Source organism: Alosa alosa, chromosome 11 (genome assembly GCF_017589495.1).
Source record: "Alosa alosa isolate M-15738 ecotype Scorff River chromosome 11, AALO_Geno_1.1, whole genome shotgun sequence".
Lineage (NCBI taxonomy): Eukaryota > Metazoa > Chordata > Actinopteri > Clupeiformes > Clupeidae > Alosa > Alosa alosa.
Genome location: NC_063199.1, coordinates 4,193,665 through 4,219,475, shown reverse-complemented (window position 1 = coordinate 4,219,475; position 25,811 = coordinate 4,193,665). Strand labels below are relative to the sequence as shown.

At 45.4% G+C, this 25,811-nt stretch overlaps 1 protein-coding gene across 3 annotated transcripts; it reads right to left on the bottom strand.

Moving 5' to 3' along the window:
- Nucleotides 1-450: 450 nt before the first annotated feature.
- mbtps1 (membrane-bound transcription factor peptidase, site 1) lies at nt 451-24,101 on the bottom strand. Of its 3 annotated transcripts, XM_048257517.1 has the most exons (24): nt 23,919-24,101; nt 23,360-23,399; nt 20,534-21,118; nt 17,398-17,655; nt 14,964-15,182; nt 14,515-14,625; nt 13,995-14,104; nt 13,682-13,798; nt 13,511-13,578; nt 12,494-12,596; nt 11,841-11,992; nt 8,745-8,906; nt 8,149-8,293; nt 7,491-7,679; nt 6,974-7,146; nt 6,206-6,321; nt 5,860-6,016; nt 4,557-4,681; nt 4,327-4,404; nt 3,337-3,477; nt 2,971-3,102; nt 2,043-2,169; nt 1,689-1,819; nt 451-1,439 (listed from the first exon to the last, which is right to left on the bottom strand). In XM_048257517.1, exons 3-24 carry the CDS (start codon nt 20,745-20,747, stop codon nt 1,231-1,233), a joined length of 3,237 nt encoding a protein of 1,078 aa, XP_048113474.1. In that variant the 5' UTR covers nt 20,748-21,118; nt 23,360-23,399; nt 23,919-24,101; the 3' UTR covers nt 451-1,230. The 3 variants fall into 3 exon arrangements, with proteins under 3 accessions (XP_048113474.1, XP_048113473.1, XP_048113475.1); XM_048257516.1 differs by lacking the exon at nt 23,360-23,399; XM_048257518.1 differs by lacking the exon at nt 23,360-23,399 and having other exon boundaries at nt 14,964-15,176.
- Between the last annotated feature and the right edge of the window lie 1,710 nt (nt 24,102-25,811).

Genomic DNA, 25,811 nt, shown 5'->3' with positions numbered 1-25,811 from the left:
CAAATACATCGTACCATACTAAAAGCTAATATTTTGTCACTAGCACCCTACATCTATCCTCTGTCAAACACAATTACATTTTCAGCTCTGAACAAAACCATTCAAGAGTTATTCTGGTCCGAACCGCTCTGATTTGGGCATAGTTGCTCCACCGAGTCTAGACCAAACTTCCCGACCTCAAATGTTGTGGGCGAGGCTAAGTTCGAATGGCATCCAGGCTAGCAATTTGCTGCAATCCTCAAAAATCTCAACTCTCGACCTGAAATGAACTCATCATGTATGGTTATGCTCAACTGTACAGACCTAGTTATCAATGAAAGCTCATAAGTAGTAGTACTTCAGATTTTTTTTTTTAAGAAACTAAAGTTAAAAAATAATATTAACGTATGACATAAACAGCACATACAAAGGCAAAACTGGATCGAGGAAAAAGTGAAAAACACATTTTTTGATGCTTTATAACTGATGAGATATATTTGAAAAGATTTTTGACCATTGACGAACAGGTTATCTATTTACAAGTTGTATCGGCAAATACCATTTCATTTAAAAAAAACAAAAACAAAAAAAAACAAAAAAAAAACTGGTAAACAACAAAATGACAGACACCCAGAAATGACCTTGTTGTACAAAAAAAAAAAAAAAAAAACAGCAATTACATCCCAAATGTTCTGCAGATCTACTTATTTAAAAAAAGGTCCAAGCTTTCAAACATCCTTTTTGACACGAGGGCTGGAGTCAGGGGCATGAAAGATTAGATCAAACTTACATAATAAATTAAAAAAAGAGCGGGAGACGAGACAGGCAACAACCCAATGCCTGCTCTTCGCTCCCTGGAATGAAAGGCTCTTTACAAGAGAGAGGACAACCACCACAGTGAGGGGGACACGGAACACCAATGTCCTTGGGATCACACCTTAGCCTGTGTTCATCAGTTGAAGGCTGCACTGGTTCCAACAACATAATAATCGTCGATGTCCTCTTCATAATCATCATCATTGTGGCAGAGAAGAGTGTGTCTCACACAGCTCTCAAGTCTCCTACACATGCACCCCTCCCCACCCACCATTTCTTAGGAACACTTTCTGCCCTGAACATTCCCCTACAGCAAACACACATTGGTATGGAGAATGTCTTCCAGGAGTCCAGGTTCTCGTGTGTTTTTGTGGCCAAGTCTGTTTAGGTGTGCGGGGGCTCCCACCGTTCCCTTTCCCTCCCCTCCCCCTCCCATCACACTGTGGGATTTTTGCCTGTGTGCGGGGTCTGCTGTTGCTGTTGCAGGTACGTTGGGCGCTTGACTCGCGGCTTGCGGCGCTTGGGCTTGTTTTTGGCTTTGGTCAGCTGCACCACGAAGAAGGACAGGACCACCATGGCACCCAGGAAGGCAAACATGGGGATGGTCTGGCCCACCTCCTGGTTGTACCGCCCGGGCATTATGCCTGGGGACGGGAGAACAAATGCAGGTCAAGGAGCAGTCAAAAACGGTCACAGAGTGGAGGGGGCAAGAGCACAAACCTCTCTACATAACACTACCACAGTTGTAAAAGCAATGAGCATCATCAAAAGCAATCAGTTAGCCGTTTTATTCTCATTGTCCACTGGTCCTGACAACGGACCAGCATGCAGTCAGGTTATTACGGCATCCCTAAGGGCTGTGCCAGTGGGCAGAGTTGGGTTACAGGGCTCACCTCCAGGGATGTCCCAGGCCCCACTTTCCCCTGGGGAGAGAGGTCGGACCTGGGGCCGGTACGGCCGAGGGTTGGGGAGAACGACTTTATCCAGGTCCACCGACAGCAGCTTCTGGTGCTTCCAAAGGTTACTAGAGGTCAGAGAGAGTGGTAGAGACAAGGAGAGGGGGAGCGAGAATGCCAGTGAAGAAGGAGACAGACAGACAGACAGACAGACAGACAGAGAGAGAGAGAGAGAGAGAAGGATAAAAAGCAAGAGGGGGTGGAATTAGTCGTTTCCTCAGATACAGTGATATCTCTACATATTTATCATACTCCATTGACGGCTGTGGTGCAGAGGCTCATGTCACACACCTGGGCGCTGTCTCGTTGAGGGGCTGGGGCTTGGCCCACGACAGGTGAGGGCAGGCCGGGAGTGGTCGTGGCTTAGGATCCCCCAGGTGAGCCTCCAGCACCTTAGAGTACCGATACAGGTGATTTCCTGCAAGAGAGGAGAGTAGCCTCATCATGTTATACTCACCATAAAACAAAAACTGTTTCAACTGTGCCTCCTTCAGTGGCAGGTTACAGAAATATTTGTACCAATAAACACAACTCCGTCCCAACCAGCAGGGCAGTATTGATTACATAACATTACCACAGCAGTGGTGTTGTTGATCAAGGAAATGTGTGACCAGAAGGTGTTTTTTTTTTCTCTTCTGATCTTCAACAAGTCTAAAACGGACGGACACTAAAGCCTTCCCGCCCACCCACGCAGCCATACTTCAGGCTCACCCGCAAAACAGCAAAGGCAGAGTAAACAACATGTTTACATGGTGACCACCCCACCCCCTGCGGTCAAACCACAGAGGTGCGAAAGACGATCGGACAAGAGGAGGATACAAAATAAACAAACAAGCAAACAAATGAAACAAATGCTGAATCAGACGCTGGCAAACAAACAAGCAGGAGAGATTCTGAAGTCCAGCCAAGAACACTCAGCAAATTGGAGCTGCTGGAATTGACCCTGGCCACGCTTCAGATTTCATTGCTGATGTAGAGATGAATAGGGTTGGTGTGTGTCTGTGTGTTGCCGTGCCTTCCAGTCTCTATGGCAGGGGCTGCTCCGTGCCTGTGTGTGTGTGTGTGTGTGTGTGTGTGTGTGTGTGTGTGTGTGTGTGTGTGTGTGTGTGTGTGTGTGTGTGTGTGTGTGTGTGTGTGTGTTGGCGTGCCTTCTAGTCTCTGTGGCAGGGGCTGCTCCGTGCCTCAGTGTGTGTGTGTGTGTGTGTGTGTGTGGCCTTGCCTTCGAGTCTCTGTGGGAGGGGCTGCTCCGTGCCAGTAGGGGGTGCCACCCTGCTCTTGGAGTGGGTGAGGCTGGGCGGGATCATGCTGTAGGAGGTGTACTGCAGCAGGGCGTCCAGCATCCAGAAGCAGTCTGAGTGCACAACACACACACAGACACACACACATTCAATTAGCAGCTGTCAACAACCAGTGTGTGTCAGAATGACGACTCCTGCACTTTTAGCAAGTATGTAAGTATGCTCCTCCATCTGAGCATGTACATCTTTGTGTTTCACTCAGTAAGATGGGGTCAACAGATGGAGAGCCAGGTTGCTACTACAGTACAGATAGGCACCGTCATACTGAGGAGGATGTATTATGGTACCTTTCTGCCGATGACTGTCGTCTATGCAGTTGGAGTCTCCGTAGAGGGCTATGCGTCCCCCGCCTTCAGAGGGAGTTTGGTAGAGTCCCAGTATGGGAACATTGTCCACCACCGCAGTCTCCTGCTTTAGCACCTCCAGTCCTGCAGAGGGGGGTGGGGGGAATTGGAGAGAGAACGATAAACATGTCAGATGGACTCTGAGAAAAAGATGAAACGTAAGCCCTTTTCACATATAAAATATGTAACAATGGCAGATCGAAACAATCTGATAGAGATAACTCATTTCTAGTAGTATTTTGTGTCCCATCTTCCCTCTGAGATGGGAGGCAGTCTTTACTGTATGTCTTAGCCACTTTGCTGGAAATCTTTGCAGTGTATTTCATTCAATCCTAGTCATGCTCTCAGTGACGTTGGTTAAGGTTAACTTACAGTACTCTAGCTCTGGGAGCCATCTTGACAGTTGGCATTTTTTAAGTTTGTTAATATGAACTAATTGGCTGCTTACAGTTTATAGTACAACATTTTCATTTTTGATTGCCTGGAAGTGAGCTGTGAACAGATTGCAAATGTGCCGCGGAAAATAGCATAATTTTCTTTTTAGGGAAGTGTTTCTGTAGGACCAGCCATCAACTATTATGCCTGCATGGAAAAGAGGCTCATTCATATTTCATACTGTATTTCTATCTTCATTTAATTTGAGTTTTTATTCAAAGGATGGTGCAAATGTGCCAAAAAACATCAAAGCACACAGTCAGGTAGCAGTTTAAATAAACATTCTGAAAGAGAACATTTTCAGTGATTGGAAAACAAGCACAAAGGAGCAGAGGGAATTAAATGGAGAGTACTGTAATTCAAAGGCAATGCTTATGAACTGCAGAGAGAGAGGGGGGGGGGCAGGGACAAATCTATATACGGATGCAGAGGGGGAAAAAGAGGAATGTTGGGCAAATGATCTGTCTCCATGGAAACGGAAATGTGGGTGCTGTTTACCTTGATCCTTCAGGGTCTGAGCGATAACAGTACCCCCTTCAGGAAAACGAGCTATGCTGCAGCCAGAGGCATAGTACACTAGAAAGAGAGACAGAGGGAGCGAGAGAGAGAGAGAGAGAGAGAGAGAGAGAGAGCGAGAGAGCGAGAGAGATTTCAGATATTTACATAAACAAGAACAGTGAACTGCTAATGATCCTAGAACCCATTTTGAAATCATAGGTGATTCTTACTGTCATGGTCAGCCATGCTAAAGTCTCCCTCGTAAAGGCCGTCGCTGAAAGCCATTCCCCACACTGAGATGAGGTCATTCAAAGCTGGCACGTTGGCGCCCCCTGTGTCCGGCATCCACCATTGCCTGTGGGAGAGCCATAAATCATGATGCAAGTCGTTCTAACAACAAAAAAAACAACACAAGTCTCAGGTCTAAAACCTCATTATGGTCTTCAAAACCTTAAGGGGGCACATAGTCATAAATGTTGGTCAGCATTAAGGATCAACTGAGGAAGATAATATTGGAGAGTCTGGAGGACTCAAAATCCTCAAAATAATACATTTTTAAGGGCTGTAACAATTAACTGATTAGATGGTTGACTGGTTAGTTAACTATTAATTCAATAGTTGACTATCTTGGTAATCAATTATTCGCATTGAGTACATTTTTAAGGGAAAAAAGACATTATCCTGGGCTTTGGGAAACATTGATCAACATTGTTTCACCATTGTCTGACATTTTATAGATCAAACAACTAATCGATTAATCAAGAAAGTTAGACAGATTAAGCGATTATAAAATAATGGTTAGTTGCAGTCTTAAACTATTTACCCCAATAATGCAAAACAATGCGACGAAATTCATATAATGTATACATTATACGTATTGTGTTGTATTGCATTTACACACAATATACCGTACACATAGATATCACCACTATAATGTGCAGGATGGTGTATGAGGTACCAGCAGGGGTCTATTTAATCTGAAATTGCACTGAACTTCCTGACAGTGTCTCCTGCCTCTTGCACTTGGTGAGTAACGAACAGTGAGTGTGTCAGGGGCAAGAGAAGATATGAGAGCAGCCTTGCCTGGACAGCAGTGATTAACGCTGATGGCTTTTAAATGAGATGCTTACGGAGGCCCTGCCTCCCGGGTTGATGAGGTGTTTGACAGTGACACACTGACAGAACTCAAAGTGTGTGCGACAGTGAGGCCTAGTAGTGGGAATATGTGTGAACAAGAGTGTGTGTGTGTGTGTGTGTGTGTGTGTGTGTATGTATGTATGTATGTATGTATGTATGTATGTATGTGTGTATGTGTGTGTGTGTGTGTGTGTGTGTGTGTGTGTGTGTGTGTGTATACGTGAGAATGAGTGAGAATGAGTGCGTCTGTGTGAATGAGCATGTCTGTCTGTGTCTGTGTGTGTGCGTGTGAATAAGTGTGACGGGCACAATGATGGTAGGAAATGTCCATGTGACAGGAGGAGTTGGTGGATAAAGTGTGTGTGGCGGGAGGCGTGACAGGGCTTGGGATGCTACCTGGTGTTCTCGTCGTAGAACTTGACCTTGCGCATGACGGATGTGTTGTACCAGTCGGCAAAGACGATGAGTGACAGCCCGTTATCGATGTCCCGCCGCAGTTTAGTGATTTCCTCTGGGAAATATTCCTCCTCACTGTCCACCATGAGCAATGTACCTGTGAACACACACACACACACAGGTGCAGAATGTAAGTGATTTGATAAATGATGTGAGAATGAATGCAAGAGAATGATTAAATGAAATGAACTTAAAACTAATTGAGTTAACTGTAATTGAGCCACTCTTTGAATGTAACTCTGCTAATAAGGTTCGAGACAAGTTCACAAAGCAGCAAATGACTCACCATACTGACTGGCATCAAAGCATGTCAGCGGGGCTCCCAGCACCTCCACAAAGTAGCCCATACTCCTGAGGTGCTGGTACATGTCTCTGAAGTTGGTGTGGATGTGATCTCCATTCCTTCAATGACACACAGGGGAGAAGGCACAGAGGAATCAGAAAACAAAAAACTTAGTAGCCTCTTTATTTATCAAGAGGAAGCAGTCTGGCGCCACCTGAAAGCCAAGGTCAGTAACACACTGACTGGTCCTGCGAGTTCCATTCCAATCCAACTGCAGGTCCTCGTTTAGAGGTCCTCCTCACATCACCAGTCTCTTATCTAGGAAGCCCTTTTCATTAAAAACTTTGTTTCTAAACTTTTACCAAGGGGACATTTCTACCCAGTGGACTCCATTTTAATTGGCATTTTAAAGTTAATGAGGACATGTTTTTTATAAAGCCTGCAATGATATCTTCCACTCATCACAGGCAATGTAATGGAATTCAGTGAAATCATTTTGATCCTTTAGGGCATCTTTTACACACACAAAAATGTAACATTAAAACAAAAAGTTAACACCACACGCCTGCAGGCTCTGCTATTCTATACGGTCATCCATAAACCCAATGAACAAACAAGAAGAATACATGTATTTATAGGACAAACAAGAAGAAGAAATGTATTAAAGAACCATTCATCAAAGTTTTTGACAAACAAAAACAAATAAACACCAGTCCAAAAGAAAGCTCTGGGCTCTCCTCAGACTAGCGGGCCTAGCGCCCTAGCGCTCACCAGTCCAGCGGGTCGTTCTTCATGCGCAGGTTGTCGCGGGGGAAGTAGCCAGGAGGGTAGCGCAGGTTGTGGTACTGGTCCCACAGCACCCGCTTACTGCGGGGCGGCGTGGGGATGATCTTCACCCTCAGCGGTAACTTCACAGTGGAGGTCAGTTCCCCTCCAACCTCAGACTGGCCCAGAGAGAACAGGTCCAGAGGAGGAGAGAAGAGGCGTCACATTACAGCATTCATCACAACCCCCACAGGAGCGGGTTTCTACAGCCATGCACACTCATCCAGTTCTCAACTACACTGACTTTTAGGTCACTCTGATATGGCAAATGTATGGACAACAATCAGCTGGACTATAAAGTCTGCATGCAACATCAGAGCTGATTTAGCATATAATAATATATAGTAACACTAAATATAATTTAGTATATAATAATATATAGTAACACTAAATATAATTTAGTAAAATATAGTGCGTAGCAACTCCCATGATTATGGACTGCTTTGCTGTTACATGAACTCACGTCATTCTCTGCTGGTGAGGCCACAGTCACCATGATGTGTCCCTGAGCAATGCCTTCCCAGGACGCCGCCTTCTTGGCCACAGAGATGGACACGGCCAGATAGCCCGCCCAGGGCCACAGGACGGGCGAGTAGGAGACGGCTACGTCGATGTGGTCGCCGTTCTGGGGCAAGTAGGGCTGCCAAATGGGCTATGGGGAGAGAAAGGGGAGGAGGAGAGCAGAGGGAAGATACTTATTAAAAGGTGCTCGACGCCATGTTACCTGCTTTCTAAGCTAAAACATTTTTTGTCACATACAGCAAACATCTCCTGACAATCTGCTAGCTGCCTGTCCCCTGAATACACTGTAAAAAAACCGCTGTCTCTGTAGACAGCCCAGGCTCCAAAAACGGCAACAAAAACAGCCTGGTCCAGGCTGCACCAGGTTGTTTTTGTTGCCGTTTTTGGAGCCTGGGCCATTTATAGAGACTTATTTTTTTTTACAGTGTATTAAGGGGACTGGCAGCTAGCAGATTGTGAACTGTATGTGACAAAAAATGTTTTAACTTATAAACCGCGTTTCATCGTTTAGAGAACCTTTAAACACAATATATACTTGTGTGTGTTCATTTAACCGGTCCATCCTCTCCATCCGGATGGGCAGTCCAGCAGCTCCTTACCTTGTCCACGATCCTGCCGGTGACACCCATGCCGTTGAGGATGGTGACGTTGACGATGGTGGGCATGCCCCCGTAGTAGATGGGCTGGGAGCAGTAAGGCCACATGTAGGGGCACTCCGTCAGGTCAATGTAGCTGGGGCTCAGGCTGGGGACACACACACACACACACACACACACACAGGGGTCATTTACAACAGGACACTGAGGCATTACAGAATTTGGTAATGTTATGTTTGTGTAATGTTATCTAGTAGATCAATTTGTCCAATGGACCAGAATGTTTTAGCTTTATCTGAAATATCACACACTCAAGTGTCATCGTTTAATATAGAATGAGATTCTAAAATATGTCATTTTTTAAAAATATGGAAATGTTTCCATTTTTTTAAAAATGACCTATATTTTAGAATCTCATTCAAGTAACCCTCATTCCAAATGGTTTTATTGTTTTAACAACCTACAGTTCTTTTTTATGAAACATTAGATCACCACTTCCCTCTACATATCCTGTGCTATCATTTTATTAGGGCCTGTTAAAGGTTATACTGCACCATCAGGAAAGGTGCTTGACGAATTCATTGTGTAGGTTGGCCTACCTGGCCTGGGGCCGGTAGCTGTTAAGGATCTGGTATGCCCTGAGCAGGTCCAGTTTGCCGTGGCCCTGTTCGAACATGTTGACCCCGGGGATGCGGCGAGCCGAGGCAATCAGGGCCTGCTTCATGCTGGCGGGGTTCACAAGCTCCCGGTTTAACACCGTACTGCAGGGAGGAGAAGAAGGAGTGAGGTAAAGAGAATGTGAGAGAGAGAGAGAGAGAGAGGGGGGAGGAAAGAAGGAGTGAGGTAAAGAGAATGTAAGAGAGAGAGAGAGAGAGAGAGAGAGAGAGAGAGAGAGAGAGAGAGAGAGAGAGAGAGAGAGAGAGAGAGAGAGAGAGAGAGAGAGAGAGAGAGAGAGAGAGAGAGACATTTATGATGTGAAATTCTTGCATGATAAATCATTAGTGATTACTGTCTGGAGTAGCCCCTATATCTAATAAAACAATAGAGCAGTGGTCTGAGGTTAGTAGTCACACCGTAAATCACTGCACAAACTGGCTTTGGTCACAAAGCACCACTCTGTGAATGTCCCCAGTGGTATGACAACTATGAATGAGTTTGTCCACACAGACCAACACTGTTGTCTTATCAACTGTTTAGCCAGTCAGAGAGGGGTAGACATTGAAGGACACACGGCAGACAAGGTTGACAACGGGATGGCAAGGACAGACTGGGCTGCTGTGGGACGATTAAGCCATTGTGAAGCCATCTGATTCAGCTCATTGTAAAGAGGGAGAGGTCGGCCTTGATGTCACTGAGAGAGTGTGGGAGCAGGGCTTCTGCAGGGCTGCTGGGAAATAGCCTCTTAACTCTCTGTGACCTTGACCTTCCCCTGCCTGCCTGTCTGTCTGCCCCCGCGAATCCACCCGCCCCCGCCCCCCTCCCAGACTCGCCGAGTGAAGTGGACCGGAACAAACCACACTGCTCAAGAAGCCTTCCACTCAAAAAGAGAGACAAACAATCTGCCTCTGCCAAATGGAGGCTGCAGCACTCCGAACCAGCAGAGGGACACACAGACACGTTGATCTGGCTCCAGTCTGCATCCGTCTGTATGACTGAGGCATCAGCAGCGACCCTCTTTAGACCAGATTCCTCCCGAGATTCAGGATTCTCCTGGCCCCATGCAAACCCTCAGGCTGAGGGCACAGTTCTACAGGTGCAGTGCTATCTCGTCCTCTGTACATTGATCAGGGGCATCAAGATACGAGACACTAAACTACAGGGCCCCACCCTCTGAGGAAGTTCCTCATAAAATAAACAAACAAAAACTCGAACAACATACAAAACTTGGTAATTTTAGTTGCAATGGAACAGTAAGATTAATAGACTAGTACCACATATTTTTCATGACTAAGAAGGCTTGTCCATTGGCACCAGTTTATGGTGTGAGGCGCATCCCGTTTAACATGCCGGACACACAGCTGTGCCGAGCTGTGTCCGAGGACTCCAGCAGACCACATAAAGCCTGCGTACAGCACCTGTGCCTGCAGTATCAGCTGCAGTTTATGGGACTGGATCTCAAACAGACGGCTTATCTCGTTTCCTCTGGGGCGGGGGGGCACGGCACAACAGAGCAAGTCCACAGATAAAGGTCAGAGAGAGATGAGGGGAGAGAGAGAGACAGGGAGGAAGGGACAGAGAGGTGTACATTGCACCAACAAATAGTCTGAACTTCTGAAGTGGCAGTAGGCACACTTATAAGCGCAGTAAACGTCCAAAAGCAAATGAAGAGAGCTGAACTAGTCCTTGTGACCTTGATCGTTACATAACTCAAGGCTGTAGGAACTAGACAGTGATGCTTGCCATTTGTATACATCAGCAGTAATCAAGTATATGTTTGGGTGTGCGCAGCTGAACTGCAAGCAGTTGTTTGAAGTGTTTGTGAATGGGTTTTTAGGACAACATGATCATATCTCAAGTTATGGGATTAGAACGAGTGGGTAAGGTCATAAACGTGAGAGTGAGAACGCCTGTTTGTGTGTGTGTGTGTGTGTGTGTGTGTGTGTGTTATCTAGGTCTAGGATGCAGGAAGGGAGGAGCTGTTCACAGGCAGTCATAACAGCTGTTATCCACATGGATGCATCTGTGTGTGTGTGTGTGTGTGTGTGTGTGTGTGTGTGTGTGTGTCCACTCACTTGTCTAATCATCTCACCTTGAGAAACAGAGCATAAAAACCCTTCAGTCTCACCCCGAGATACACCCAAAAGGGGAGCCACAGGGCACCCTGCTGTACTACTGAACCACAACCACACAACTCCACAGACAAAATAAGCAGAAAACTGTCAACTGCCATTCTCTAGGCCTAAATACTTAAAAAATATACCGTAAATACATCTAGTGCACCAGTGGATACTGAATAAAAATATATATATATAAAAAAAAAAAAATTATATTCACTCAATCAGTAAACATCAGATTAGTTCCAAAACATGACTCATTCCAAAACATAACTGAGCTGTGCTTGGTCTGTTTTTTTCCTGGGTTGAGATGCACCCTTTAACATCTTTGCCTGCTGCTGCTCTTATGCCCTGTGACTGATGGTTTGTTTCCTATTTGTGACACGTCGGGGCATCATACAGCCCCTCTGTCAAAGGCAGGACAGTTTTGATGTCTCTAAAGACAGGTGGTGCACACTGACGCGACTCTGTCTGGACTGCTGCTGCTGCTATCTATCTTACATCTTTTTCTTTTGTTCTTGGGCTCAGGCTCCAGAAAGGGCCCTGGCCACAGACATCTCGGGGATCCTGATTGGGGCTGACTTATCAACAACACCTGAGACTCAAGCACCAAAAGAATGAAAGGCAGGTCTGGAGAGGGCAGCTTTCATTCCAGCTCTGCTTTGTCCAAGATCCTGCTAATCTGTAACCACTGACACAGACAGGTCTCCAATGGAGGTGCCCCATTGAGGTGCATGTTGATACAAAAGTGAAGCTGCATATATTAAATGGACTACTGGTACCTTTTTTTAATGAAATGCAACACTAGCTTGCGGTCATCCTATCTAGATTGTCTTTTAGCAAATGCTACATGTGTGGTAGGAAATGGAGCTGAGGAGAGTGAACCGGTGTATTCCAAAGGCGTTAAGACACCCATCCCACCTGGCCAGTAGGGTCACAGCTCCTGCCACCACGGGCGATGCCACACTGGTGCCCGAGAGTGAGCGGCAGCCCTCCTTCATGCCAGAGCCACGCACCCCAGAACCATAGGTCACGATGTCGGGCTTCACCCGGCCATACCCGCCTGGCAGCTCCTGGAGAAACGGAGGAGAAGGAAATATGAGATGGTGAGGTAGAGACAGAGGTGACAAAAGACACAACAGAGAATGTGCAGGTAACACAGAAAGGTCTAGCTCTTATCTCGAATACATCTCCCTGGTGTGTGTGTGTGTGTGTGTGTGTGTGTGTGTGTGTGTGTGTGTGTGTGTGTGTGTGTGTGTGTGAGAGAGAGAGAAAGAACTGCCCTTTCTAAGGGGGGGAAAAAAAGACTCGATCTACGACATAAAGATCCGGGGCTGATAGGAGGATTCGCTATGTGTGTGGAAAAGGGCAGGAAGACAACAACCCAAATACTTCAGAGAGAAGCAATTCAGAGCAGGAGATTGAGAGATAAGATGTCTGTTGGTTTTAGTAGGTCACATCACAGGGATTACCTGCCCAAACAGGAGCCCGTCTGTCAGGTAGGACACTGGGGGGGGGGGGGTGGCAAGAAGGGGGAAAAAGATGTATTGCTATGGCACCAGGTACAGACTTACCCAGGTGGTCATTCCACGGGATGAGAATCTGGCGATGTTATCCTCAAAGTCAATCCCCCCAACCCCAATCACATCCATCTGATCAGCTGGGTTGTTCAAAGTCCTGGAGAATCACACACAATCACAACATTGCAATTTCCACAAATGTAATACAAAATTCTGAGGACTGCAGTACTGAGTAGGGATCGACCGATATGGTTTTTTCAGGGCCGATACCAATATCAATTATTACCAAAACAGGAGGCCGATAACCGATATGTAAAACCGATATGTCAGTTGTCAAAAATGGGGGTAGATAGGAAAGGCTATATGCTGCAAAAATTTAATTAAAAATCATTTAATTATGCAAACTTTTCTTTCTTCTTTTGATCGTCATCTTTCTTTCTTCTTTTGATCGCGTATGATAGTGCACGAGAGAGGGAGAGGGAGAGGAAGAGGTGCATGCGTGATGGCAAGTGTTACGGTTGAATAGTTTAACAAAACCGTTTTAAAATAGTTCTTAGGCTATTTAAGCATGCAATTTGTGTCCATGTGTAGGCTATAAGCTACACTTTTGAGAGCCTAAAAGGCACGTTAATAGCCAGCTCATGACACGATTTTGTTCAGGTCGGATTAAATTACGGTTGGCCCTGGGTGGATGTAGTCTTTTCTGACAGTCCATTTCAAAAAGGAGCAATTAGACTTTTTGACGTTCGCTATGGCATAATTTAGGACTTGTCTGTACTATGTCCGCCGAGGTGTCCCGTTATTCACAATTAATGAACGAGGCGGAGGCAGAGAACTCCCGACGTGCAGCACCCGAGTTTGTGGGCTAACTAGTAAACAGCATCAGTAATGTGCATCAATCGGGAATTCGCTTTACAGACAAAATAGCGCATTTCATTTTTTATCCATTTCAATATCGGCGGAAAAAATGACCGATTATTATAAAAATGCTAAATATCGGCCCTAATAATCAGCCAGGCCGATAATTGGTCGACCCCTAGTACTGAGCAGAAGTACTCTTCCTTAACTCACCCATACAGGGGCCCATCATTTCCGATAGCAGAGACCATGATTACTCTGTTGGCAGTTAGTTCCCAAACCTGTGACAAGCACACATGCATTGATCACCACTATTTATAAATGCAACACCAATATATGTATTGCATTTAACAATCCTTTTACACTGAGGGGGTGTAATGTCACCTTGTCTACAAAAGGATGGTCCATGAAGTCTGGACCACCGATGCTGAGGTTCAGGACATCGATCTTCTTGAGGATGGCGTAGTTGAAGGCATCCAGAAACCAGGAGGTGTATGACACCTAAGGACATGAGGGGGGAAACTGAAACTTCTGGCACAGAACAGATTCTTCAACGCCATTTCACCATTTAGCAGACAACATGATCCTTACCATCAGTCAGTAAAAGTAGCTAACCATGTCAAAAAGGGTTCATGGTATTTGAGTCAGTAGCATCATAAATTCACTGTGGGCAAACTTAAAGTGGAGGTGCCCATACCTGATTGTTGGTGAAGACTCTGAATATATGCAGCTCAGAGTCGGGGGCGAAGCCCTGGCATTCCCTCATGCTGGCGATGACTCCTGCCACAAAGGTGCCATGGCCCAGCCCTGTGGACAGAGGAGAGGGGTGTGACATAACACTTTTACTTAACTTAATATCCAAGTCTGAAAACAAACACTGGACACTATCTTTGGGAAAATCTGTTTTTTTTTTTTTTTTTTTTATCTTACCACTTTCTGTTTCCTATGTATTCTACGTTCTGTACAGACCTCCTACATGGAGTTTCTGGTGTGCAATTGAAACATAGCTTTTTTGCACATGTCTCCTTTGGGGTACAATAGTTCCAAACAATATGTTTGACACCACATACATTAAAAGAAGAATCAGAGGTTTAAAGGCCACAAAGGCAAAAAGTCAAAGTCATCACTCTTGACAGCCAAGCACAGCTAATGAGTCTCAAACTTCAATCCATCAGCGTCTATTACGGTCACTGCCAGTTCAAAGTCAGAAGTCTCACCATCATCCAGTGTCTTTTCATTGGTCCAGTTGGTTCTCTCCTTGACATTCTTAAAGTGTGGATGCTTTTCACTAAGCCCAGTGTCAAACACAGCCACCTTCACCCCCGAGCCTGAAAATAAAACACAGAGGTCACTCCACATCCATACTGATGTACACCTGCTATCAGACCTCTATACAGTCCACAGCAGTGATGAAACTCCTGCAACTTGAAGCCATTATGCACTAATATACTTATAATCTACAAATGTATTACATATTGACATACTATGTCAAGACATGCTCACTGTCTCACACCCCAAAAACTCAGGCCACACTTTAGGCTGCAAGACTCACCAACAAACATCATTTTCTCTGTCTCTCACTCTCTGATGTCACACGCACAAACGCAATGTGACAGTGTCACAGATGTGCGTGCGCACACACACATGCACACACACTCACACTCACCAGTGTGTCCCATCTGCCAGAGCACGTCTGCCTGCAGGATCTGAGCGACGTGTCGGGGGATGGCGCGCAGCAGGCGACGGCTGGAGTGGCGTCCGGTGGCATGCCAGAAGCCCGAGCCTAGCGAGAGGCTGGTGCGCCGCAGCGGCCGAGACGACTGCCACGACTGCCACTTCTGTGTCCAGCGCGTGTCGTTGCACGAGCTCCCAGAGTCCCCTGCAGCTACGGCACAGAAAGGAGTGAAATGCAAGAAATGCATTAGAGCAGAGGCTGCTGAGGATCCCTGACCAGGTGTTGATAATGTTTCAATGTGGTGGCTATGACTATTTCGTATTCAGTGGTGCTCGTCAGGTTGCTTTCTTAGTCAGAATGAAGGTCCCTGAATCACAATCTGTTGAAAAAAACCTCCATTAGAGGGGATGATGAAACCTTCAGCGCAAGGAGCAAGACACTTGCAAGGAGCAAGACGCTTGAGAGAGCCCATATTTAGAAACGCTCATCAACTTAATCTTGTTCATTGCAATTAATCAATCAGAAAATATGCGCGTTCATGAACGGTCCCCTAATTTCTCTTTTTTTTTAAAGTGTGCTCAGTTGTTGTGTCCCTTTGTCCCTTTCCATTTGGTCAGTGTTGTGTCCCTATGACGCAAGACAACACTCATACGGGTTAGAGGCCAGTTCTGCCACGAGAGTGGCCAACGACGCTACAGGCATCAATGACGAGGGGCAGTTTATACTTTTTACCTCGTCCATTCACTCCCCTGTCCATTTGCACTCCAACTTCACTGCGGCCTTTTCTTCAATACGTGAATAAAGGGCATCCTCACAACAGTTAGACAATGATGGACGCTGACTTTGAATAGGCTACTCATCAGATTTCTCTGCCTCCCTTGTCAGACAGCAGGGCATGCCGAGACAAGATGCCATATCTCCGTCCACTTCCCAACGCCCTCTCAGCAAGTTCTCTGCAGTTGCAGACAAGCTTGTCCAATGTCAATTCACACGGGCTCATTCAGGGCATGCGTCATCATTAGAAATGCGGTTGCTTGGTAACAGGCTCACTCAACACAGAAATAGAGAAACGATACACGTAAACCACCAAACTAAATCACCCCTGAGGCCATGGGTGGGGTGGGAGGGTGGAGAGGTGAAATTAAACCACACTCCAATTATCCCCCCTTCAGCTTTCAAACATTCAAGAGCCTACTCCTACTTGTGTTTAGATAACAATTAGACCTGGCACTAGATGACCTACCAGCCTTCACTGACTCCCTGGGAGATGAATACTTGGGTAGAAAAAAACTGACCTCCACCACAACACAAATGATTAACTGTGCCCAACTCCGCTCGGTCATGAAACACTTTCGAAGGAGAGAGGAAAGGACTGATAGGACTAGAGCAGTGGTTCTTAAACTGCGGGTCGGCAAAAATATTGGAGGGGGGGGGGTCGCAAAATCACTTGGATTAGACATTTTTAGTCAAAGGCTGCCATTGACTTAATGCCTTTGGTGTTGACATAGCCAACCTATGAGAGAAGACATTTTCTGACTCTGCTTCCAATGCCCATCTCGCAACATTTCGAAACCAAATTCCGGTTAGAGAGAAGGGGGTCGCAAGACTTGGCCCATGTTTCTTGGAGGGGGGGGCAGGTGTGGTGGTGTCGCCAGACAAAAAGTTTAAGAACCACACCCCTTTCACCCTTGACACAGAGGAGGGTGAGGAGAGAGTGCTGCTGGCACAGAAGTAGACGGAAGCAGTGGGTGTTCAGATCTGTGGAGGAGACGCTCCAAACAAACGGGAGAGAGAGCGGAAGTGGTCGGCGCCTGGGTTCCGCTGGGAAGTGTGGGGTGGGCCACTGCAGTGTGCTCCTGAAGTGATTGGGGGTGCCTCTGAAAGGGCATGTTGAAGATGTTTTGAAAGGTCTTTGAAATGAGATAATGAGTCTGAGTACGTGTGAATGTGTGAGTGTGTGTGTGTGTGTGTGAGAGAGTAGAAGTCAATACTGAATACTGTGTATGTGTGCCGGGAGGGTGAAGTGGGGTTGGGCCGGGCATACACTGCACTCTTTCACCCCCACAATCCCTTGGGACTCATTTTTTCCTCTCCAGCAGCTCTAAACTCAAACAGCTCTTTGTGCCCCGGCTCCTTGCCACACTGGTCATTGCAAGGCACCACACAGTTAGAATAACTATCACATAACTATCCGTATTGTGACCAACAGATATTTGATATCTGAAGTCTGGACATTCTCTCAAACAAATGCATTTAAATCAGCATACTCACAACAAAAATAGCCAGTGGCTTCTAACAAACACAGGCAGATATAACACTGACAACATAGCCTCTCTGGAGGGGTCATGAAGACAAGGGGAGCATGAGAAATTGGGGTAAAAAGAGGGGCACCGAGGGCCACTGCGAGACTAAACTCTCCACTCACCGTCCACCATCTTCAGGGTGCGGAAGACCTTGCGCTGGGGCGTGACCCGCTTGACGTAGGGGTGGTCCTGCAGCGAGAGGAGGCCGTTCCACGCCGCCTGCCGAATCTGCACCACCTCGAAGTCACTGGGGTAGTCGCTGGCCGGGTTCTCACGCCGCACGATGCGCCAGTCGCCCGCCTCCGAGTTCCGCAGCGCGCTGCTGATGAAGTGACTGCGGGCCTTCGCCGTGAAGTAGCCGTTGAATGCCACAATGTACTCTGGAGGTGCAAGAGAGGGAGAGAGATAGAGGCAGGGGTAAAGAAAATGTAACAGGGAGGCACAAACAGACGAGAAGGATGGGAGATTTACTTAATACACTAAATAGTCTAATTTAAGGCAAGACTACTGTACTTGGTCCTTGATGTTGACAAACATTTCCTGTACAATCAATTTTCAAATCAATGTACCAATTGACCTCACAACTTACAGCTACTTACTTACAACTTAGTTATTTGATAACGTCTGAGCAAGGTACACTGCCAGGCCTCGAGGGACACAACAACCTTTATCAGCCAGGGTCCACATGGATATCAGGCTCTGCGCCAGTCTCCATACAAGAGAGGACATTGCTTAGCACAGACTTTACAAGCCGCTTAGAAGTGTCTGAGGCGCAACATAACACGAGGAGATACGGGGGGGGCAATCAGATAGGCCTTGTTCCTGGATTCAGTGCAGTTGGAGCAGCAGGTCTCCCGACTTTGGAGCTTTCTTGTCGGGGTGAAGGTGGGGGTTCGGCGAGGAGTGGGGTGTGCCTGGGAAACGCCCCTATTCTTTCCCTGGCAGAGTTTGTGCATGTCATTATGTAACGCGTCCCCTGTGAACAGGACCATTGTTTAAAGAAAGCCTTTTTCCAGGCAATGTGAGCCAATGAGGCTGGAATGGATCCGGAAAGTGCACTGCACTGCCCAAGAAATCCAGCGCAACAAATCTGATCATGCCGCTGTGAACAACTCAACAGTCAGTGCTGATTAATGTGCCTCATACAGGATGGCCCTTGGTGCCACTTTACCTCTGAGCAACAAGCTTATTGCACAGAGACAGACAGACAGACAGACAGACAGACAGACAGACAGACACAGACAGACACAGAGAGAGAGAGAGAGAGAGAGAGAGAGAGAGAGAGAGAGAGAGAGAGAGAGAGAGAGAGAGAGAGAGAGAGAGAGAGAGAGAGAGAGAGAGAGAGAAGAGAGAGAGAGAGAGAGAGAGGTTTGCCATTGTGACGGTTGGTTATCTTAGTATTAGGACAGACAAATGGCAAATGGCTGGCAGAAGTCCAGTCAAATCACCTAACCGAGTTATAGCTGCAGCTCGGGGAGACTCGTACTGATTGACTGGCTCATTCTAATGAACTCAGTGATCAGTTGCATTACTACACAACAGAAATGATCAGTGTGCAGCCCACAGAGCTCCAAGGGGGCATTCTTTGTTCAAGCACTAAGCACTTCAACCCACAAGCATTTCTAAAATAACGCTACACCCAAATAACCCTACTTAGGTCCTGACCCCTTCCTACTCTGCATTGACCTCCACCACAATGGAAAACAGTGACCGCAAAGGAAGAGAGTGTTTGGGGGTGGGTGAGTGAGTAGGTGGGGGTGAATAAAACACTGTATATTGGCTGAAAGACTTCATTCATGGGCCAAAAAACAGGTTGGGCTATAAATACCATGACCCAGAAGGCTATACTGCCACCAGAAACACATGAGCTTTACAAACTGGGTTTGAGGAGTGTGTGAGCGTGTGTGCATGTGAATTAGCATTGTTAATTAATTTGCATTCCCCTCTCTCTCTCTCTCTGTGTGTGTGTGTGTGTGTGTGTGTGTGTGTGTGTGTGTGTGTGTGCGCGCACAAAAATGCATCTGCAAGTGACTGCTTGTGGGAAGCAAGGAGAATGCACTCAAGGCCTTAGGCCAACTCTCTTGTGTTGTGCATGCCTCACCCAGCATCCAGCTGCAAACACCTCACCTGTACACCTGCACCCTCCATCTATTGTGTTGCTCTTCAACAGAGACACTCAAAGCAGTCAGTGTCTAAACATGCCGCAGTTTGGAAGGTGGGGCTTGGCAATCCTCTGTGCACTCCACCTGCACAATGCCTCCTCTGTAGTGAACAACTCATCTTCACTCATCTTCTGACAGTTGATGGCAATGAACTCAGGGCCCAACAAAACTGACGATGACTGGGGGATCACCTGCTATTCAACTGGACCTTCAAATTGAACTGAATTGCTTTAGTAAGAAATATAGGCAAGGCCTGTTGTGCTCTTTTCCAACTAATTTGATCAACATACCGTAATGTACCGCTTATTAACCAGGGCTTAAATGCATTAATTTGGCACAATTCCCTCAGCTATGAGGTTAATACACAGGGCCAGGTTATACATGAGAATGCATTGCTTTTCTTAATTTTTCTTTCTGATTGTCTTTAGCTGCTTTCAGACCTACGTGTAAGTCTGGATGTTCTGCGGATGTCAAGTGGTTGGGCCATATATTTGAACAACATAACTGGCCATTTGGAATTCCGAACTTAGCCAGCTGTTACACTAGCCTACTCCCCTCCTAGTATTTCCGACGGATATTATGTAAATGAACTCATGTCTGAATGAAGCGAAGAACATGCTGAGTTTCTGTGCATGTGCGTATTCAACCACACAGAGATTCTGTTAATGTGTGTCTGTGTCGTTCACACATATGACCACATAATGTCAGCATGTTAGCATCATATCTGAATCACCCGAAGGCTCGGAACTCTGTTTGACAAAGCTCTGCATATACTGTGGAGGATATGTCTGAAAGCAGCTTTTGTTTATGTGTGTACCACAGCCATATGGCATTTAGTTGCACCATTAGTTTTGTGTCATTTTATTCACCCTGTGAGTTACTTAGATTAGATCTTTCATGTGAGTATTATGAAAGTGAAAAACACAAAGCAGAACAAAAACAAACGGAAATCTCTCATGCCATATGCTAACCCTAACTACACGACACAAGCAGCAGAGTGAGTATGCATTAAAGTACAAATCCTTAAACATGATCACATCAAAAACAGCATAGAGTTGTACGGAACTTAGAACCACGCCGAGTCAACTTAGCTTACCATGTTCCACCACTCTGGTGGAGAACTCCACTTTGAGGGTGAGCTGGGAGCAGTTGGAACTCTGAGGCCCGTCCGAGAAGGCTGCGGACGAGGGGCCACCTTCCTTTTCCGTCCCCACCAATGGCAGCCTGCCAATCAGCAGAGTGGCCATCATCGAGAGCCACAGGATGCCCGGGCTGACCGTCTCCATGGTACGTCCGAGTTTAAACCCCATCTAGAGGCCTTTGATGTCTCTCCCGCTTGGCTGGACGTGAGGCAGGTCAGAGGGTGGCCTCTTAACAGTCCTGCAAAGCTCGGGGCATTAATGTGGCAAGTAAAGCGAACAAAAGCACAACTGCCAGGTGATGAGTCCAAACAGGGGCAGAATTCAGGTCCAGAAGCCAGAGTCACACATGGTTCATATTACTCTTCCTATCGAGTTCATTTCTTTCGGCGTTTTCTCTCCATCTTGGGGGCGGCCAGTGAGTCGATCAGTCCTGCTGCCAACCAGGGATCAGAGGCTCCATTTTGACTAGCAGGTGAAATGTATATGGCGAGCCTCAGTGGAAGAAGAGCATTTCCCACAGCTTGCTGGTCATCCAACGCCTGTGGAGTCAACAGAGGCAGACAGTGGCTGTTAATGAACTCATCACTCAAATAACACTCCGTTTTCATATTCAACATCAGTGGCCATCAACATCAACATCGTCCTGTTGGCTTTGGTAATGAGAACCATTCAATTTAACCTGACTGGATTTAATCCAAACATTATAAATCTGTGTTTTGTAAATGAGTGTAGCTACTGTGTAGCTTCTATTGTTAGGGTGTGAGTGTGTGTAGGAGGGGGCGTGTTATCTGTCATCAAAGCCAATAATGATTTCCAAAAGACCTATACACGATCTCCTACTACAAGACACCAAATGTACAAATTTATAGATAAACTAGGCAGTATCTAAAATGAGGAACCCTGTGGATGACAACAAACACCCTCTCCCTTAGCTGCCCCTGTTTTTGACATGTTATGTGGGCTGACAGAATAGACACACTGCATAATGCAGAGAACAGGCATGGAAAATGGGAAAGGTGAGACCTCAGATAACATCTGCTCCCTTCCTACCTCACAGTAGCACAAAAAGCCTTTCAACATCAGAGAAACAACAAACTAATACAATACTTGGATGACATAAGGACATACAACGCAATGGAACAGTGGTAAAGGCTAGCTTAAATGTTGAAAGTTTATTACTACTCTCCACCTTCAAATTGTAGAAAACAATAATGCCCCCACCCCTACACTCTAAACCAGAGCTCCTGTTATTGTGTTTTCTCCACCACCCGGACTGGTTAAGGTAGTTCCCCATAAAGGCCAACCACCTACAGGCCTTAGGGCATGTACATTTGAGAGCACACATACAGAGAGAAAGTGAGATTCTTACTATGCAAGTGGTCTCGGACTGCCTTCCTTCCGCCAGTTAAGAAGGCATTTTAGCAGCTGATTAGGGGACCGGTCTGACCTTGCAACTGGGGGGGTTGGGTGACTTACAGCTCCCAATCTGCAGACCAGATGCATCTTGGTCAGGGGCTTTCAATACCGCTCCCAGGTGGATGTGAAGCATGTTGCCATAAAAACCAGGCCATAAAGACCTGGGAGGGCTACTTGTGACAACATGATGCAGACATGCGAAAGCATCACCAAACGTCCAAGTCAGTAATCTCATTTGCAATTGCGTGTAGTCTCTATACAGTATTTGAGGGTGGGGATGGAGTTACTCTGGTAATAGCCTACAGTATATCAATATTCCATAAACATTTTGCAGACCTATGCATACCCATGCTACAACCCCTTTAGTCTTCACAAATGAATGCCTGCCATGAATATTTAAATGTTCTCAAATGCTTCAATTACAACCTCTGCATTCTAGGATTACAATCTCAGCATTCTAAGTATTTTAAAATGCTGAGATATTAACTCATTGAATGCCAAGCTGTTTTGGGGAGCTTTGTCCTAGAGTGCCAGCAATCTAGACCATTGTTGATGATTTTTGTTCAGCCACAGCATATTCTGTGTTACAGCTATGAACACATACAATGGCTCGATTAAAAGGTGAGACTTTAAGCTCTCGGTGGGTGCAAACCGTGTATTTCTACACGCCTCTATTCCTGAGAAATCCCAAGCTAAACAGTGGCTAGTTTTCATCAAAATCGCTGTTTTTTTTTCTAGAAATGGAGATATAACGTCTTTCATCAAATATGAAGTGTTGCCTGTTAGCCTACTTACTTGTGTAAACTTTCCGGGAAGTGATCAGCGAGACTGCCACCTAGTGATAGACCCACGAAAATGGCCTGGTTTTGACCTGACGTGCATGCGTCACTGATTCGACCCAAAGCGGCAACCGAGTTATGATAAAATGTCCAGATTGTGCGTTTTCATGAGTTTCACGATCGTCATATATTTCATTTCCATTCATCACAGAGTTAATCACATATAAGGTGTGTTAGAGTGTCTAGTTTCGTAAAAAAAAAAAAAAAAAGCTAAAAACGTAATATTACGTTTTTGGCACTCAACGCATGGGAAGGAAAAGGCACTCAAATGAGTCAAGATCTGAGAGAAACAGATTCAACACGGGCAAAAAATAACAAATAATACAACTTGGACAGACACACTACGAACAGTGAGAAACAGACTTTATCTTCCCAAGACAAACCGTGAACTCAAAACAAATTCGCCATGATCAGATAACTGATGTTAGATTTCAGAGTTGTTTGAATTAACGTTTAACATTATGATAATGACCACGTATCTTAACGTAAGTTGATGTTAGACTTTACTTACTACCATTAACTTACCTTGATGGCTGACTGTTTGTTTCCGATGTTACGTAAAAAGCTGGGGGCATAGAAGATTATCCCACATGGATGCAATAGTTACATTTAATAGTCAACGAAGGCTAACGTTACACTGCATTCAGAATGGACGACCAATAAACCCAACATTTGTTGAAAAGCGTCAGTGCGAACGCCATGATGTACGACTTTAGTCCTTGCTAAAATCGTAAACAAATACCTCACTTTGCCTTCCCAGCAAATGCTTAAGACCACTAGCGGTAGGATAGCCATCACAGCTAGCTTGCTAGCTAACGTTTTTCACCATCAGCAAGTGATAGCAAGCCAGCTAGTGTCTCACATGTGCTTTCAATTCAGATGGATCACGATGTCTGCCGAAATTGTACTGCAAATGCATCTACCAGTCCAAACACATTACCGACAAAACTTAAAATGTATAGTCAACCACAATGAAACCCCTAATCTTAGCCAGGTCAGCAAAGGAGCCACAACATATGATTAGCTAGCTGGCTGGCTACAAGCTAAAGTTAGCACCATACGTTAACGTTACTCTCATACTCACTTGTCTGGTCAAATGATCCAGCAGCAATGGTGAACTGACATCAAGGAAGACTCCATGAAATTGCTAGGACTTTGTGAAGTCCTTAAACATGTGAAATAGTTCTACACCACACGGAAATAACTGCAGTGTACGCGTCTAGATACTAGTGTTTTGTTTGGTAGGTAGTCAATTCCTTCCCTGGTTCCTTCCCCTGCTAGTTGAACTGTAACTTGAGAATTTCAATGCGCCCGCCTATGTTCTTCAAGTGACACTGGTAGAAGCCAATCAAGCACAGGTACGCACCGACGTTTTGATAATTATACAGTATTGGCATAAACCCGACCGAATAGGACGCCTACAAATGGTAAAGCTACATATATACATGTGCCAGCCCTGCAACTGAAATATGATTCCTTGAATTAATTTTAAAATCAGTAAAACATGAGAAAAATGAATGAAATGAGTAAAGGGAGTTGCTGAATAGCCTATGTCTATATTTCATATTCCATCAAGACAGTGTAGGTGTTAAAAATGAAGCGGGGAATCAGAAAATACCCGAGGTAGATAGGCCTAGAAAATTACTTGTATTAGAATGTTTCCTAAATTATATAGTATCAGGGGTTTTACAGTTTTTCTCAGTCGCTTTGGTGCTTTTCTCACATCACTAGCATTTGCACAGCAGTTAGTGCATTTCTCAAAACAATTAGTGCAAACTGCAAAACCTAGTGGATAACCTGCAAAAGCACGTCACTTGCTCAAAATGGATAGTCCATTCCTCAAAAGCAAGTATTTATGTCAATGAAACTGCCAGTGTAATCAAAATGAGAAGTCTTGACACCATCGTTTATGAGAAGATAGTCAAATGGCTTTGTCATGTTTTCATTACACAGTTTATGCTCAGTGTTTTCCCATGCAAAAAAAGGTCAGAACTCGGTGACACTACCTGAAAATGGTCAAGACAGCACTATACAGTACTTGTACAGCCATTTGAAAACTTTTTCTTTGCAATTCTACAGCATTGTGACAGAATTTGATAACTAGTTCACCAATTTTGTATGTAATGACTCAAGCAATGAAATGAAGACTATTAGTTTTATTGGGAACGACTATTTAGCATCCAGTATATAGTTAATTTTGACTGACATGACAAAGCAACTGATACATGTTCAAAAGCATTTGCAATTTGTTCAGAGGAAGGGGAAATTGCTACTATGATGTGCACAAATGACTAAATGTTGTGGAGGTTGAACTAAAAGTTATGAGAATTTTGATTATGATCTGAGAAAAGCACCAAAGCGACTGAGAAAAACTGTAACCATTAACCAAAGGGATGGAGACTCAGAGCTTTCTTTTGGCTCAATGGTCTCACCTACTGGCGAGAATGAGTTAGTGCATCAGATCCCATTGTGTTGGGCCTGTAACTACATGACTACGTTCTGGGCGGTATACCGGTTCACACCGTATACCGGTGTATATTTTCGTTATGATATGAATTTTTAGTATACCGCCATACCGGTGTATTTGATTACACGTTTGGAACGCTGCGCTGCGCGACAGTGTTTCAGACGGGACTTTTTTCACACGCACGCATGGTGCCACTGCGAGGCATAGTGAGGGTAAACACAAAACACCTTAAGTTTTTCCCCTGAAGTATGACCCTTAAGGCTTATTAAAGGGGTTTATTTAAGGGTATTGCACAGAATACCTTAAATTGTTTCTTTAGCTAAGGAAAAACGTTAAGGGATACTGCATTGAAAGGGATTTACCTTCACGAAAATTCTATTGAGATTGTTCAACAGCTGTAACTAGCTGGCTAGTAGGTGATGTCGTTAGTTAGCAACCCACCGAACACAGTGAAGTTTAATGTTCTTATCATTTATCTCACCTTAAGAATATTCGCTGAAATTATCCAGG